At 38.4% G+C, this 17,054-nt stretch overlaps 1 protein-coding gene across 1 annotated transcript in view; it reads right to left on the reverse strand.

The window, feature by feature from the left end:
- Nucleotides 1-1,390: 1,390 nt before the first annotated feature.
- Nucleotides 1,391-17,054, reverse strand: part of LOC114269955 (uncharacterized) — a 278,957-nt gene continuing 263,293 nt past the window's right edge. The window contains exon 6 of the mRNA XM_082871057.1: nucleotides 1,391-1,550. Within this exon, the coding sequence (XP_082727183.1) occupies nucleotides 1,519-1,550 (32 nt within the window). The 3' untranslated portion in view covers nucleotides 1,391-1,518. The remainder of the gene's footprint in view (nucleotides 1,551-17,054) is intronic.

The following is a 17,054-nucleotide window of genomic DNA, read 5'->3' on the forward strand; positions in this document are numbered from 1 at the left end:
GATTAAAACCCTTCTGTCTCCTACCATCACTCTGACCATCCTGACTCCTCTTGGAGCCCTTCTGTCCTTCCTCCTCCTCCTGCATCATGATTTCCATGTGGGCTGCAGCATCAACCATACGCCCATAATCCTGAATCATAGTTCCCCCAACTCTCAGCTTGAGGCCACGCCTCACCTTCTTCTCAAACTCAATACAACGGCGTTCCTCAGACGCCACCAACTCAGGTGCAAACCTGGACAACCTAGTAAATGCAGCCTCAAACTCGGCCACTGAAGAACTCGACTGCTTAAGCTGACAAAACTGGTCTCGCAGCTTCTCCCTGACAGCTGGAGATAAGAACTTCTCCTGGAAAGCATTCACAAAAGCCTCCCACGTACCTCCTATACGCCCCTTAGTAAACTTCCACCACTGACCCGCATCCCCCTTCAACTGGAAAGATGCCAAGGTCACTTTCAACCCCTCGTCTTCGATGCCAAGCATCTCAAATGTCTTCGTTGTCTGTTCGAGCCATTCATCTGCCTTAAGCGACTCTTTTGGATCACCCACAAATTCATCCGGATTAGACCGGAAGAACTCCCTCTTCAGAAAGGAAGGTCCTGCATTAGCAGCAACAACCTGAGCTTGATTCTCAGCTCTGAGAATGCCTACTGACTCCCTGAATGCTCCTGCTATCTCTCGAGCTGAAGCGCCCATTGCCTGCTGGCCTACTGGCTCAGCCACATTAGCCTGGCCAATTCCCTCCTGAACTGCCGGAATCTCTTCTGGCACAGGCACCTCCTGCCTACCCGGCCTACCACGCCTACCGCGTCCTCGTCCTCGTCCTGACATCCTAATAAAGGAAACAAAGACATTAGCACATTAATAAATGTGCCGAAGCTAAACACTCGCGTCCTAATGCAATGGACAACAATAATTCATTCCACGTAAGCACATAATCACATAAGCACCTATGAATTTCATTCCCGGATAATGATAGTCCCAATGCGTTACTATAGTTCCGGTTGGAAGCAGCAGTGATCAAGTGCCTTTCCAACAAGACTACTAGAAACTCAAGGGTCCAATCAACATCCAAGAAACTACATTCCATACCCACATAATCACATAAACATGTTATCACATAAGCATATAACATTACACTAAGTCTCTATCAAACGAGACGAACCCAATGTGATACTAATCACTTCCCACGTACCCAAAGTATTCAAACCCGGTACGCTCTGATACCAAGTTGTAACGTCCTCAAAAATAACCCATTATATATATCATTGACATGCATTACTTAAAGAAGACAATATATTAATTCATTCATCAGAGTATTACTAAATAAAGCATTACATGTAACATTGAATAAAATGCCTTACAGGCTTACATCTTTCCAAGCCAACACTTGGATACAAAAATATGAGTTCTAACTCAAAACAAGAAAAGCCCTAGGCTTGAATGTTTACATGTACTAATAAATAAAGACAATTAACTAAAGGTAGTCTTCTTTAAACCAGAAGCCAAACCCTCCCAAGCTAAGTCCTTGGAGGTAGTTTATCACCTGAACCTGAAAATGATGTTCCCATAAAGGGTGAGCCACAGCCCAGTAGAAATATACTAAACCACTTATAAGCAATGAATAAAGCAATAGTATTCAACAGATGGTTAACCAAGATAATCAATTACTTCATTTTACAATCTCATGACACTATTGTCTAAGATACGTTTTACTTTCCAATTTTATCAACATGGCTCAGAACCTGGCCAAACTTACAACAGTGAATCACATATATAATATTCACATCCTTCCAATATCAACAAACAAATGAGACTCAAGCTCAAATCAAACACTTCATACTTCCAGATTGATACACATTTTAGTGCTGTATCAATAAAACACTTCTATATAAATAAGCACACATAAAAGTGATGCTAATGGAGTCCATCCCCTATCTCCTCCCAAACAAAATCCGGTTTAGAGGTCCATCCCCTATCTTCCCCTAAACCGTGGAGTACATCCCCTATCTCCTCCCACACAATACAATGTATGCAAATGCAATGCTCAATCAATACACGTATTTTCTGTATCAATGCCATAGTCAAAATTAATGACTTAACCAATGTGATTAGTTTCAGTTATTCCTAATCCACATGCAATGTCTACAACAATCACGACTATCCTCCACCGATAGCCCAAAACAGTTATTTCTAAACTGAAAATAACTATGTCAACAATTCAATAGACAAATGATACCAATTACCCAATTACGCCATTTAATCAATGAATTCCATGAATTTAACTCTCTTTTCCCAATTCCATGAATTACTTATACAAATTAATTCAATAATACAACTAGGGTTTTTCCCAAAATTTATCAAGTATCCCCAACATGTTAAAATACCAAAACTTAGAACAAAACCTATATAATGGAGTAGGAAATCCCTACCTCGAAGAAAACAACACAAATGGTGAAGACAAAGATGAGTGCCCAAATACCAAAGTGCTCCAAATCACCAAATGCTCAGATTGAATGAAAGCCCTCGACTCCCTGTATCTTTTTAATGAAGGATCTAGGGTAGAAACACACCCTAAGTGGATCAAATCTAAGAGAGAAGGTGAGTAGGGAGAGAGAGAAGTCGGACCTAGGGTTTGGAATCAAAAGAATATGAAAAAGACTGATCAAAACCCGCTGTTGCGTATATAAACTGGATAGGCTCGCTCGAGCGAAGACTTGGTCGCTCGAGCGACCAGACACAGAGAAACTACTGTAGACACCCCATTTTTGACCGTCCTCAAGACTTGGACGTCACCGTTTGAACACTCGGTGATTACCCATGTTTGTGTTCGTTTGGAGTTCCCGGAGGCCTCGGCTCGCGCGCCTTGCCTCAGGTTCTCCGAACTTGACCGTTTAGTGTCTGGTTTTGCACCAAACACTTGCATCTTGCCTTTTAGAGGCAGGGTAGGGCTTGTAGACCATCCCCACCCATCACCGGCAGTGGCTAGATGCCATCGGCTGGTTTTTGCTTCCACCGGCAATATAGTTTGCCGGCCGGCACTCTTTGTTGCCGGTCAGCACTTTTTGTTGCCGACCGGCACTCTTTTTGGCCAAGATGGCATTTTTTGCCGGCCGATTGCTGTTCATCTGCTTTTGCAGATATTTTTAGACAGCTGTATTGCTTTTGCTCCCCTCCATACACGTGTATAGAGGGATCTCCCTCTTGCAAAGCTTGTCTTGTAAGCTTTACAAGAGGGATATAGGGAGAGGCTCTCTCTAAGGCAAAAGGAGGCTTTAGACATTTTTGAGAGAGAAAAAATACAGAGGAGAGCTCTGGTTTTCTAGGGTTAGGGTTAGACATACACACATCTATCTCTCTTTCCCTCTCATTTTGTTCACTAGGTGTTTTGTGCCTTACTATTGCACACAAACACCTAGTGTTTCACCTTCCTCTTGGAGCTGAGGTTCTAAAGAGTGTGTTTTGAAGTTTTGGTGTTGGATTCAAGCCAAAGGAGGCCATTGGAGCACCATTGTTGAAGAGGACTACAAGGGTGAGAAACTAGTCCCTTTTTCCCCCTTTTTTGCATTGATTTTCTACTAGTCTTAGAGCTGTTTTTGTGATTATTGTATAACATAAAAAAGTTCTGTTTTTAAGCCCTCTTTATTGTTTATTAAGAGTGTTTTGTTGTTTGAGGGTTGTTGACCACCCTTAGGCCTCAAAAGGCCTCATTTTGAGCCATTTTGTGCTAGCTCCGGGATTTTGGTGTTGAGGTCTCTTCACCACTGAAATCTTGAGGGATTTCAGTGGTGAAGATGATGCTTTGAAGTCCCAAGAAGGAGAGGGCCACCCCCTCTCCTTGTTGTCCTTGAAAAGGGCATATTTTGGCCTCTTAAGGGAGCCTATGCTTGAGTGTGTGTTGAGCATATTCGGTCTGTTTTTCATGCTTATATATCCATGATATAACATGATTTCAAGTTGGTTTTGGAACTTCATGCATGTTTAGCATAGTTGCCATGTAATGCCTTGTTTATGCCTTAATGTGCCTTAGGTTGTTAGCCTTTGTTGGAGCATGTTTTAGGCTTAGTCTTGTGAAGATTATGTGCATATCTTGCCATGTTTTAGCTCTGTCCATAGTCATTTGGGTTGATTTTGGCATGCTTGATATAGCTCCTTTGTATTTGGGCTTGTTGGCCTTGAGTATGTGCATGTGTAGCATGCCATCTTTGCATTGTTTTGGTGATTTGGGATCATTCTACATGCCATTTCAGTCCCATTTCCATGCTTGTTTGATTGCCTTTCATGCCTCTTTAATGCCTTGGAAGCATGGGTTGCAATGCTCCATGTTTTGGCCATGGTGCATGCCTTTGTATTTGGGCCATTTAGATGTCATCTAAAGAGTCCTTTAGCCTTGTTTTAACATGCTAAACCTTTGATTTTGGTCCCTCTTTGCATGCCTTGTTTGGTCTTGTTAAGTGTAGTTCAATGCCTCATTGATTTGCTTTGAACACTTAGGCCATTTGGTGCATGCTTGGCTTGATTTGTTGCTTGGTTTGGCACCATGTATTGGCATGATTTCAAAGCTTATAATGCATGCTAATTGTTCATGTTTGTCACTTTCAAGTGTGCTTGAATGTTGCTTGATTTGTGCTTAAGTGTTGGTCCTTATGTGCATGTGCATGTGTGTGTGTATGCCATTTAGCCCTCACTTTTTAGCACTTTGGCCACTGTTTTAGGCCTTATTAGAGCTGCCTAATTCATGTATAAGTCCATCTTGCCATTTATTTGCATTGCCATATGTATGCTTGTATGCTTGCATAAGTGTTTTGCCATGCCATGTTGCATCCTTAGCTTGTATGCCTAGGTTGCATTGCATCTTGCATGCATGCCTTGTCCCTTGACTTGGGTGATAGGGATTGGGAGTTTTGTTTGATTGGTTTGCATTGCATTTGAAACCAAAGTTGCATACTTGGTTCTTTGGGCCATCATGCATAGAAATGCGTGATTGGTGGTCCGAGAACCGAGGCACATGTCCCTTTGAGTTATCACAATGATAAGAGACATGGTTGATGCATACATGCCTTGAAATATGCTGCCATGCCTTGTTTTGCCCTCTATTGCTGTGAGTTGCAGGTTCTGCAGGAATACTCTGCCGACCGGCAGTGTAATGTGCCGACCGGCACCATTTTCTCTGCCGACAGCTTCAACTTTGTGCCGATGGCCATACAACACTGCCGGTGGAAATTTCATCTAGCCGGTGATGATCCCCTCTGTCCAAGGACATAGTCCTGAGGTTTTGACAACCTCCAGAGGAGGAAAGGGAGGAAAACAGAGGCAGCTTGCGCATGGCGGCGCGCTTCTCGAGACGTTTTACTGTTTTCCTAAATTAGTTAATTTGTTAATTAATTAATTTGTAATATTTAATTAGCTTGCGTAGTTAATTAATTTGTAATATTTATTCGGTCCCTCCGAGCGAGGGCAAATCTGTAATAAGTGTGTGTGGGTGGTGTGTATGTCTTCCAACCTCACTTCTTTCTTCCCTTTTACTTACCCGCTTTAATGGTTAGTATTAGGACACGTTTAAATTAGCATACCTTATGCTATGCATGTGTGCATCCATGCATTTGTATTACATGCATTAGGCTCGGTACATCACGCTAATTGCATCAATACTTCAATTCCCAAACTGAATACGTGATAATTGTGCATTTTCACATGACATGTTTAGGATAGCCGAGCCTATTCTAGTAACACTCTGTATGCGATGCATTAGGCACTTCACATGGACTTGGATCATGCATGTTTGCTAACAAATTCTTTGTTTCGGCACGGAGTACTATGTAAGTATTTCCGCTTTAGCATATCACATGAGTGTGAATGTTACCATGACAGCATGCTTAACATGTGGCTAGATGCTTATGTGTTATAATTGCTTGAATGCCTGTGGGTGAAGGCTGGATTGTTTGAGTTGGAAAGACTCGTTGCAATCCGCATTTTAGCCTACTTGCGAGTAGCAAATTCCAAAGCATTTTCAAAACAAACGGATATGCAATGTTTATTTCCAAATTAGGCAATCTAGTCTATACTTGTTTGCTGCGCGCATAACATAGTAATTCTAGGCTAATAATTGGAATAAGAACACATAACGTTTTCAAAACTGGATATCACGGTTAGTAGAGGCTGGTCTTCGGACCGGGCGAAAGGGGGTGCTCATAGCTGACCTTCCCCGATCGTACCCAAGCTCCCGAGCCGAGACAACTCCGGTGATGACGGACATGTGGCCTTCGGCACCGAGTCAGGGTTTCCTAAATTTCCCATTTTAAAAATATTTAGGTGGCGACTCTGTATCTGGCAAAGCAGTCCATGTTTGGCGCTACTTTTTCAAAAATCTGTTTCTCAAAACGATTTGCCAGATTTGGACTCTTTGGTTCAGATTAAGAACCGTGACACAAATCGAGTCCGAACTGTAGCATGAGGCCCTCCGCGGGCGCTGTTACAACTACGCTCGAGCCAAGGAAACCTTGCTCGAACCAACAACCCAAAAGCTCGCTCGAGCGAAAGAAAGCTCGATCGAGCGAAGAACTCAAACCCTCAGGTCTGAAACCAGACACACGCTCGAGCGAAGGAACTATTGCTCGAGCGAAGAACAAACTAACTCGCTCGAGCGAAGAAAAGCTCGCTCGAGCCAAGAATGCACAGCTACAGGTCCAAATCAAACGCAACCTCTCGCTCGAGCAAACAACTCCTCGCTCGAGCGAAGAACCAAAAACCTGGACAGCAACACTTGGTTTCTAAACCCAACCAACCCGAAACAAACCTGCCCAACACCTCCTATAATTCCAAATGAGAAAATACGGGACAACAACAACAATTATACAATGACAGAATCTACGGAACCTAAGTCCGGATACAATAATCAAATGGGAAAAGACCGGGGTCGCTATATTGAACTTAAGAGCCTTACATATGTCTTAAGTTGTAAAACATTGAGTATGTTTTGGTAAATGGGTGTATCTTGAAACTTGCTTCATTATAGAAGTTTAGTGTAACATTGCATCTGCTGAGTACATTGTTGAATGGGTTGTATATATCATGCGATTGAATTTGACATGGGAATTGTTAACATTGAAAGGAATAATCCATAATAATGATACAGGTTGAAATATATGTTGTTTTATATATATTGTGAGATACTCCTTGATAAAGAGATGAAGTGACCAGTATTGGGTCAAGATGTTTATTGTTGTTATACAATATCTTTGAGAATTGAGAAAAACTTGTTTTTATTTACAAACTTATGCTTAATTTCGGGGACGAAATTCTTTTAAGGAGGGGAGGTTATAGCGACCCCGGTCTTTTCCCATTTGATTATTGTATCCGGACTTAGGTTCCGTAGATTCCGTTATTGTATAATTGTTGTTGTTATTCATTATTTTCTTATTTTGAGTCTTGGGTTGTGTTGGGAAGATTTGGAGCAGGTTGGTTGAGCTTAGGAACCAAGTCTAGTTGCCCAGATTTTGGCTTGTCCGCTCGAGCGGGGGTTTGGACGCTTGAGCGGGGAATACACCCATCCAGTATGTCCTGTGTAGTGTTGGCCGCTCGAGCGGGGGATTGGACGCTCGAGCGGGAAGTCGTGAGTGACGCTCGAGCGGGGATTTGGGCGCTCGAGCAGGGACCTGTCTGCCAAAAACTTCTGGGAGTGTGCATTCGCCGCTCGAGCGGGAGTTTGGCCGCTCGAGCGGGAGTCTGTGAGTGGCGCTCGAGCGGGGGTTTCCACGCTCGAGCGGCGCGACTGGTATAAAAATCCGAGATCCGACTTTTTGGATCATTTTTCATCTCCTTTTTGATTTTAAAACCCTAGAATCGTCTTCTCCCTCTCCCTACACACCTTCTCTCTTAGGTTTGATCTACTTAGAGTGTATTTCTACCCTAAGTCCTTTGTTAAAAAGATAGAGTGGGTCGAGGGCTTCCGTTTAATCTGAACAATCTTGGGTTTGGAGCACTTTGGTTTTCGTCATCTTCTCCATACGAGTTCTTCGCTTCAAGGTAGGGATTTCCTACTCCATCCTATAAGTTTTGTCCTAAGTTTTGGTATTTTGATATGTTGGGAGTACTTTGGTAAATTTGGGAAAAACCCTAGTTGTATTAATAAATTAATTTGTATAATTAATTTAAGGAAATTGGGGAAATTGGTTAAATGCATGAAATTGAGGAATTCATTGATTAAATGGTGTAGTTGGATAATTAAAATCACTCGCTTATTGAATTGTTGATATATTTATTTCCAGTCTAGAAATAACTGTTTTGGGCTATCGGTGGAGGATAGTCGTGTTTGTTGTAGACATTGCGTGTGGATTAGGAATAACTGAAACTAATCACATTGGTTAAGTCATTAATTTTGACTATTGCATTAATACAGAAAATACGTGTATTGATTGAGCATTGCATTTGCATATATTGTTTTGTGTGGGAGGAGATAGGGGATGTACTCCACGGTTTAGGGGAAGATAGGGGATGGACCTCTAAACCGGATTTTGTTTGGGAGGAGATAGGGGATGGACTCCATTAGCATCACTTTTATGTGTGCTTATTTATATTGAAGTGTTTTATTTGATACAGCACTAAAATGTGTATCAAACTGGAAGTATGAAGTGTTTGATTTGAGCCTGAGTCTCATCTGTTTGTTGACATTGGAAGAATGTGAATATAATATATATAGTTCACTGTTGTAAGTTTGGCCAGGTTCTGAGCCATATTGATAGAGTTGGAAAGTAAAACGTGTCTTATACAATATTGTCATGAGACTGTAAAATGATGTAATTGATTATCTTGGTTAACCATCTATTGAATGCTAATGCTTTATTCAATGCTTATATTTGGTTTAGTATATTTCTACTGGGCTGTGGCTCACCCTTTATGGGAATATCATTTTCAGGTTCAGGTGATAAGCTACCTCCAAGGACTTAGCTTGGAAGGAATTGGAGTTGAAGACTCTGTTTAGTTTAGTTGTCATTTATTTTATTTGTTATTACATGTAAACACTCAAGCCAAGGGCTTAACTTGTAGTTGAGTTAGTACTCATATTTTGTGTCCAAGTGTTGGCTTGGAAAGATGTAAGCCCGTAGGGCATTTACTTTGATGTTATGTGTAATGCTTTTCAATAAGAATACTCTGATGAATGGTATAATGGTTGGTTTTCTTTATTTAATGCATGTCAATGTTATATATATTATGGGTTTATTTTGAGGGCGTTACAGTTAGTGTTACTTGTATAAACAACCCTTTCTGTGCAGATTAACCCTTTCTCTAATCTTTGCTAACCTCTTCTTTGTGATAAGATTTAGATGTGAAATAAATTAAATGAATGGTTACTCATTGCTTGATTTCACATGAATGGTAATTGTAGTGAAGCTTGCCTCACATAGTCACATGGTTGCTTGCACATTGAAGAAGAGGAGAATAGAGGTACAAAATGAACAAGGATGATGTGGTATTATTGAATCACATTGTGGAAAATTATGCCTAGGTAACAGCTAAAGTGGCCATTGTTATCATGAATCGACCATTTATGAACATTGCTAATATAGTCAAAGCAAAGTCGATGAAGTGGAGAAATTCGTTTACTACATTGTGTGAATGATAAATATGTTTTGAATTGCATAAAAATTTCATATGATAGGTAGACACTGCTCATGCTTTATAGAATAGTGGGCTAGAGAATTCTAGAATTGATAGGTAGACGCTACTCACGCTTTTATAATAGGATTTCTTGGTGTATGAAATAGAAATTTAAGACCTAATGAGTAATAGATTCAATTATTGGGATTAGCTGGTAAAAATCTCAAAATTATATGGTGGACTTGGAGCAAATTTACTTGGTGCCTCTACTTGATTGTTATTGGTTAAAGTAGTGAAACCCAATACTTTTTGTTTGAATTTTGGAAAACAATTTAACAAGTTTTAAGTGATAAATAGTATGTAATAGTACTCCAAGACTATCAAATAATCACTTAAAGGGTTTGTTTGGGTGGTGGGTTAATTTTTTGACTTTTTAACTTCTTGATTATTTTAGTCTGAGGTTAAAAAACCTCATTTGAGATGGATTTTTTGATTTTTTTAATTTTTGTGAGAGAAAGAATATAATGATTATGGATTGGATGTGATGTTTTGTTTTATTAGATTAAAAAACATATTTTATCTTTTAGTGACAAAAATAATCCCCAACCCAACCCAACCCAACCCAACCCAACCCAAGTTGCCAAACGAAGGCATAATAGAGTTTAAGTTCCTATCTCTTCCTCTTTGGAAAGATAATATAGATGTTTTCTCACATTATAATTTTTTTTTTTCATAAAATGACTCAAAATAATTAATGTTCATCATAAATAATGATACGGCACTAATTAATTGTGAAAAAAAGAAACAAGGAAAAGAAAAAGAAAAGAAAGATAACAGTGTTAAAAGCATTCAATTTATTAAAAAAATAAAATTGACAAAAGGCTAGTGGTTGTGTATGAAGGATGACAGCTTTGGAATATGCAGAGAGGATTCGATTGGTAGACCCACTATGTAGTAGAAATTATCTAATAAATCCGGAATATTTATGTGTCTAATGTCTATCCAATGATCTTTTATAATTTATTCATTATTATTTTTTATTTTTAAGGTCATATAATCATTTAATTTTTACTATTCATTAAGAGCACAATTAATATAAATTTTTTAAACGATAGGATAATTTTTACAGAGATGTTTTTTCATAAGAGCTTTGTAATACAAATCATATTCTTCAGCATATTCCCTATTTTTGGATTGGAAGGCGGATGGTGGAGCAACTAAACTAACCACAAATTTAACCACCAATTAAATTAAAATAAATTACCCCTTCCTCAATAATGACCTAGATTACAACTGCCCAATTGGATTATGATTTCATGTTTTTATTTATAATTAGTTTAGAAAAAAAAACAAAAACAAAAACAAAAAAAATTGTTAGGCAAACTATTCCTGAAAATTACTTTAAAGGAATTTATTTATTTATTTATTATTATTTTCTATAAACACCTATTTTTTGAAAAAAGAATTCTAAACAAGTGTTAATGAGACACAAGAAATAAGAGGCTTATTGAAATCAAAACACTTTTCTTATTTAGCTGAATTCAAAATATTATTATTTAAACATTTTTTAACTATTTCCAAGACAATTGCCACAAAGACATTCATTAGCATTTGCCTTTTAAAAAATAACAATTATTTTCGTGCAAAATAAAAATGATTGTCAAACTTTTCATTGCTTGTATTTCTTAATACATGAAAAGCAAAAATAAAAGAAAACAAAAACACAACCAAAAACGACTTTTCTTTTCTTTTCCTTTTCCCTTCTTTTTTTGGTTGGTAAAGAGCAAAATCATTGTCACCTTGAAACTAGTACAACATGACAGCACTCCCTAAACAGTCTTCATGGTGCTGAGTTCCTCCATTAGAATTTGGTGTCCACTATGATAGGTCTCTAGTTTGCTTCCAAACAAACTGATATCATCTGCAACTGCATGCTCTATAAGTTTGGGGTTTACGTTTTTGAAGCACTTGTTGAATCACTACACGCGGTAGTTTAAGGTCTATATGCTTATAACTGAAGCACTAGTTGAATCAGGGCTTCCCCCGTAGTTAAGTTCCACGAAGAAACGTGCTCCTTCACCCCTAGCTAGTCTTCCCGGATTAACACAAATGCATTTCGCTTGCTCTTCTCTGTCATTTTTATCCCCAATTGACAACACCTGTCCGCATAGGAGATGAAGAGTTAAATTTCATTCATACAATCCAATCTGCTCTAAACTAGATAAGAAAGAAAACTGATTTGCAAACAGAATTTATGTACAAAAAAGTCCACTAGAATGGCCTGTCAATGGCAGTTTTGAAATAACAAGTCACTTTCATGAGTCTTTTGATTTGAAATGAATAAATATCATTTTGACACATCATTCTGTATAACTATTATGTTTCGTATATCCATCATTACTCTGATATAACTAGACCTATTATTTACCTTCACGAAATGAGCCAAGTCAGAGGATAGGATTAGGATATCTGGATTACAAGGGATCTGAAGAGCCTCTGGAGCGAGAGAAAAATCCACGGGAGTATCTTCCATTGGTGGGTATAGAGGATAGAAGCTGTTTTCAAAAAGTAACCGTCTTTTCAATTGTTTAAACTTCTTTAATATCAAGTACATAAATTTCCATTAAGAGAATAATAAAAACATGCCTGTGCTGGCTAAGTAGATGATTTGCAAGTCTATTCATGCGCTGCTTGGATCCCCCAGATGGATTCCGTGAGATCTCCTCTCCGCTAAGTTGTTTGAGAATATCCATAGTGCAGCAACCTACCTTGATCTGAAAACCCAAAATGTGATTGAAAACTAATTAGAGACTTGTACAATGTGTTTTAACTCAAAATGCTTCAAACCATTGTTATAGAATTTAAAATAATAAGATTAAACATATTCCCTTTGGAGAACCTTAACTAGATTCTTTCTAATTCCATGTTGCTCTTCCAAATTGTATTCACCTCAAGTATAGGGCATTCTGCTAATTAGTGTGTTTTTACTCCAAAAGTATGGTTTCAAGCTTTTTTGTAGTGCATGAGATTAATATAATGCAAAAAAATTTCATCTCATCAATGCATTTTGAAGAATTCGGAGGAGCACACACAAACATGAAATTAATGTCTAGAAGTACGAACAATCATAATTTAAGAATAAAGGCAATTAGTGATTACCTCATTTGCACTGAAAATCCCTGGATTTGTAAGACTGGTTATCTGGTAAGACAATGTAATTTCTTTAAAATTGTGACTTGTGAGACTGCAAACTGAAAAATGATCTGGATCTAGCAACCAGTTCAAAGGTGGGCTTCCCCTAGTCTAGTAGAATCATGCCTACCTGATGTTTGAGATCGGCTTGCTGAATATCAAAAGCAAGCTGCAGAATCAAAGCCAAACAACATTAATCTAGAAATTAACACTTATGATCTCAATTTTTTGTTAACTAACTGGGAAAATAGAGATACTATATAAATTAATTTAGCAATAAAATTACCTGAGGGAAAACAAAGTCATGATTTGTGTCCCGTATAGATGGCACGAGAATCACATGTGCAGCAGAACCCATATATTCCACATAATCTTGAAGCTGCAAACCATTGGGGGAAATTTTTTTTTTTTAAAAAAAGAAGATAAAATCTTCTCAAACAGGCAAAATTATCTAGTGTAGATAGATAGTGAAAAATCTAGAAACCCCCTAGATGTTGATTTGTGATTATGCATCAATTTTAAGTAGTAAACAACAATCCCAATCAAACAATCAAGAGAAATCGACACAATGATTTTATGTGGAAAACCCACAATTGGACACCTCCAATTGTGAAAAAAAACCACGGGTAACAGCCACAAAACAATCCACTAATAAGATATAAAGGAATTACACAGGTATACTCTCAATTACCTAGCGAATCCACGCCCGAATTGAACCAACCCCTATGTGTCTCTTCCAACCCCATCTTCACCTCGGAATTGTCTTGACGATGAGCCACTCCAGAATCCACCAAAGCTTCAGGCTCGAATTCTTCAGAATCCACTGAAGAACAACTCTCTCTTTTGTGTAGAACAAACAAATAATCCTTTGATGTATACTCTTTAAACCATGAGTTGAATACTCAATTAAAACATCAAAGAAAACTAGCAAAATATCCCCAGATATAAACCTTAATATTCAAAAAGAAGATCTGGAGAAGTAATCCTAGTTTTGGACTAAAACAGATACTTATAGAAATCTGGGACTGCGAAGCTCGCTCGAGCGAAGACTCTCTCGCTCGAGCGAGGAACCAAAAACGCGTGTTTTCCATAAGTGGCTTCGCTCGAGCCATGAAACCTGCGCTCGAGCGCACATTCATCATTCTCAGGTTTTTTGCCAGACGCAGCCTTCGCTCGAGCGAGGACTTCTTCGCTCGAGTGAGCAAGGGCGGACATGCAACTTCGAATGTAATTTTGCATTTTGCTTCGGGGGCGCTGCCCCTCGACCCTGCCGTGGCGCTGCCCCAGACCCGCCAAGGGGCGCTGCCCCCTCGACCCCCGCGAGCTGACCGGGCAGCTCAATCCCCGTCATAATCAGCGAAGTGGCAATCTTGAAAGTATTAACATCACAACCTTCTCTGCAAGGCATAATTCGGATTGGATAGGCATAATTTGGGTTGGATTCACATCTAAAAACTCAAAGCCTCACTAAAATAAAAAATGCGAAAGCAAATTCAACTGAAAGGAATTTTGTCAACCGGGATTGCCAAGAATAAAAACCTAACAGATAGATACCCTTCAAGGATTTCAAGACGAAATATTTCATCAAAGGTCCTGTTTACTACTCCTTTCTTAATCTCTGGATGTTCAGAATCAATAAATGGTCCCAGCTGCCAAACATAAAAAATCCAACTTCTCGAGTCATTTATCAATGCAGATTACAATTTACAAGATTATTGATATGAAAAATGGTGGGTCTTACCAATAAAAGCAACTGAGGCTGCTTTCTTCGTGCATATGCTAGCAGCTCAGTTAGAGGTTCAAAGAACAAGTTGTCAATTGTGGTAAAAGGACCTGCTGCAATAATCTGTTTAAGATTCCAAAGACATGGACAAATGCAATATTAGTATAAAGAGCTTAAAAATATTACCAAACTTAACCTAATATTAGACATAGCATATTCCAACTAATGGCTTTGGATTTCAAGTAATAAATACAGCTATGAGACTATCTGCCCAAATCCCAATATGGGTTGCATGCTCAAAGTGGGAAGTTAAGGTTCTTTTTTCATGATATGAAATTTCAGAAGTTAACTTCATGTATAGTACCATGTTTAGCCTCATGTGGGATGAGAATCAAAATTGTAAAGCTTACACAACACAATTAAGCTTACACAGGCTTCTCCTTCAAACGGCCTTCTTCTTCACAGCAGATCATGCCAACTACAAATACACTTTTCTGAAATAATAGGTTCCATGAGAAGCATAGATATGTTGTTTGATTAGCATACAAACTCAAATCAAAACTAAACCATATTAAAAAAATGCCATAACAATTTGGGAAGTGCTAGAAGTTGTACCTGAATTTCCATTTTTTATTTTCTTTCAAAACTACCCTCATTTAAAGGCTCTCTCCCACTCCTCACACCAAACAGTGTAAATTCTCCATTTTTTAAGATTGCAAGTGTGTGCGGATTGGAGAGAGGTAGAAATGGAGCAACTATATTACCTGTGAAGCAACTATAGAGTCAATTGGTTCCTCAAACAGACCAGAAGCAACAAGTGCTGTTGCATGCTTTCTAATGCGATTTTTGAGGAAATTGAACTAGATCATCAAAAAGACAAAGTTAGTACTTTGCACAATAAGTTAAAACATCTGTGCTATGAGATCCATTTAGTACCTTGTCTTCAACCATCGGTGATAACCTCCGGCAACCTCTGATGATCACTTTCGGCAGAAAACGTAAAGAAAGAGCATGATCATGAGATTTCAGAGGATGACATCATAAAGAGGGTACAACCCAGCTCAAGGTGCTCCTTAGTTATTCATGGCTCCCAGCCTGAACCGGGTTGCAGGTTCGTGTATGACAAGATTGAATTGGCATTTGGAAAGTTGATAGTACAGCAGTTGCTTTTGTTCATCTTATTCAATATTTGAAATTATACATTAGCGGTTGGGGGGGCAAGTTTAGCCCTCAAATTTTATATTCTCATGTCTTGTAATATTTATAGTCATTGAATTACATACGAATGTGAAGGTATGCATATTTGGAGACATAAATTAAGAACCGTGAATGTTTTTCAATAGACAAATTGAAAATTTTAAAGTTAAAAAGATGTTGGGTCTCATCAGTAGGTTTTGAAACATATTGAAAATTCAAATCATAAAGTTAGAAGATCATAGCCTGAGAAGTTAAGAGTGATCCTACGCGTATAGAAAGAAATACATAGAGAAAGATCAAGGTATGACGTAGATTCTACGTGTAGAAGGAACTAAATTCAACATAAAATTGAGATACATATTGATTTTTTTTTTTTTTCGTGCACGTAGCATTGTTGGAAAAGTTAAGGTCAAGAGCGTTAAATTAAATTTTTTGTCATCCAATTAATTCATGAAAGTGACATCATTTTAAGTAACAAATATTGTGTTCAAGATTTTATAGTTTCGATTTGTGATGTAATTGTCATTGAGAGGTTGTCATTGTCATTTTTATTCAGGGTGTTCTTTTAAGAGATATCCCATTGCTAAGAACTTGAAACTAATACCCTTAAACATATCCATATCATCCACACCCAACACCACAATTTACCCCTCAAAGCTTTCCTTCAATTCGCAAACTTTCTTCAATGTGTGGGGAAAGGACTTAATAGATTCAAGCTGACCCATATGAATCCCAGCAAGGAGGATCTTCATACTAACCATTCTACCATAGTGTTCTAACCCAACGTACCCCCTACTAGAATGATAATCCAAACCCAACATTCTACTATTTTCATTTAAACTCAATCAAAATATTTACAGCAGGTTGTTCAAGTCTACAACGATTTGATACCCATTCCAAGACCAATAAGCAGACTGTTCACGAGATGCTAAACCTTGCTATTAAATATAACAAGGCAATGAAGGAAGAGGATGAGTTGCCACCAGAAAAACTTGGAATTTGAGAATGTGGGAAGACAGGAACATCTCGAAAAACATGTCTCCAACTTGATGGCTTCAAACATAATTCAGACTTTGGGCACCATGGTCGACGTAGTTGTGTTCTAGGGTTCAGTGTTTGATTCTCCACAGGATTGCATTTTAGTGGCACTTAAAAAATTGAAAACACTGTGGGTATGATCAGAACTCCTTGAACTGCTACAAATGTTTCATTATTTGCGTAGAATCATAGGTGGAACAAAGCTTATGTGGGTAAGCAATGCTATCATGAAATAGTTTTTGATCTTACTCAGTTGTCTCTTCCTGATTTGTTTTTCTAGTTAGGTTTGATTTGAATATTCTCCTAAGC

The sequence above is a fragment of the Camellia sinensis genome, chromosome 5 (genome assembly GCF_055761805.1).
Source record: "Camellia sinensis isolate YWXY chromosome 5, ASM5576180v1, whole genome shotgun sequence".
Classification (NCBI taxonomy): domain Eukaryota; kingdom Viridiplantae; phylum Streptophyta; class Magnoliopsida; order Ericales; family Theaceae; genus Camellia; species Camellia sinensis.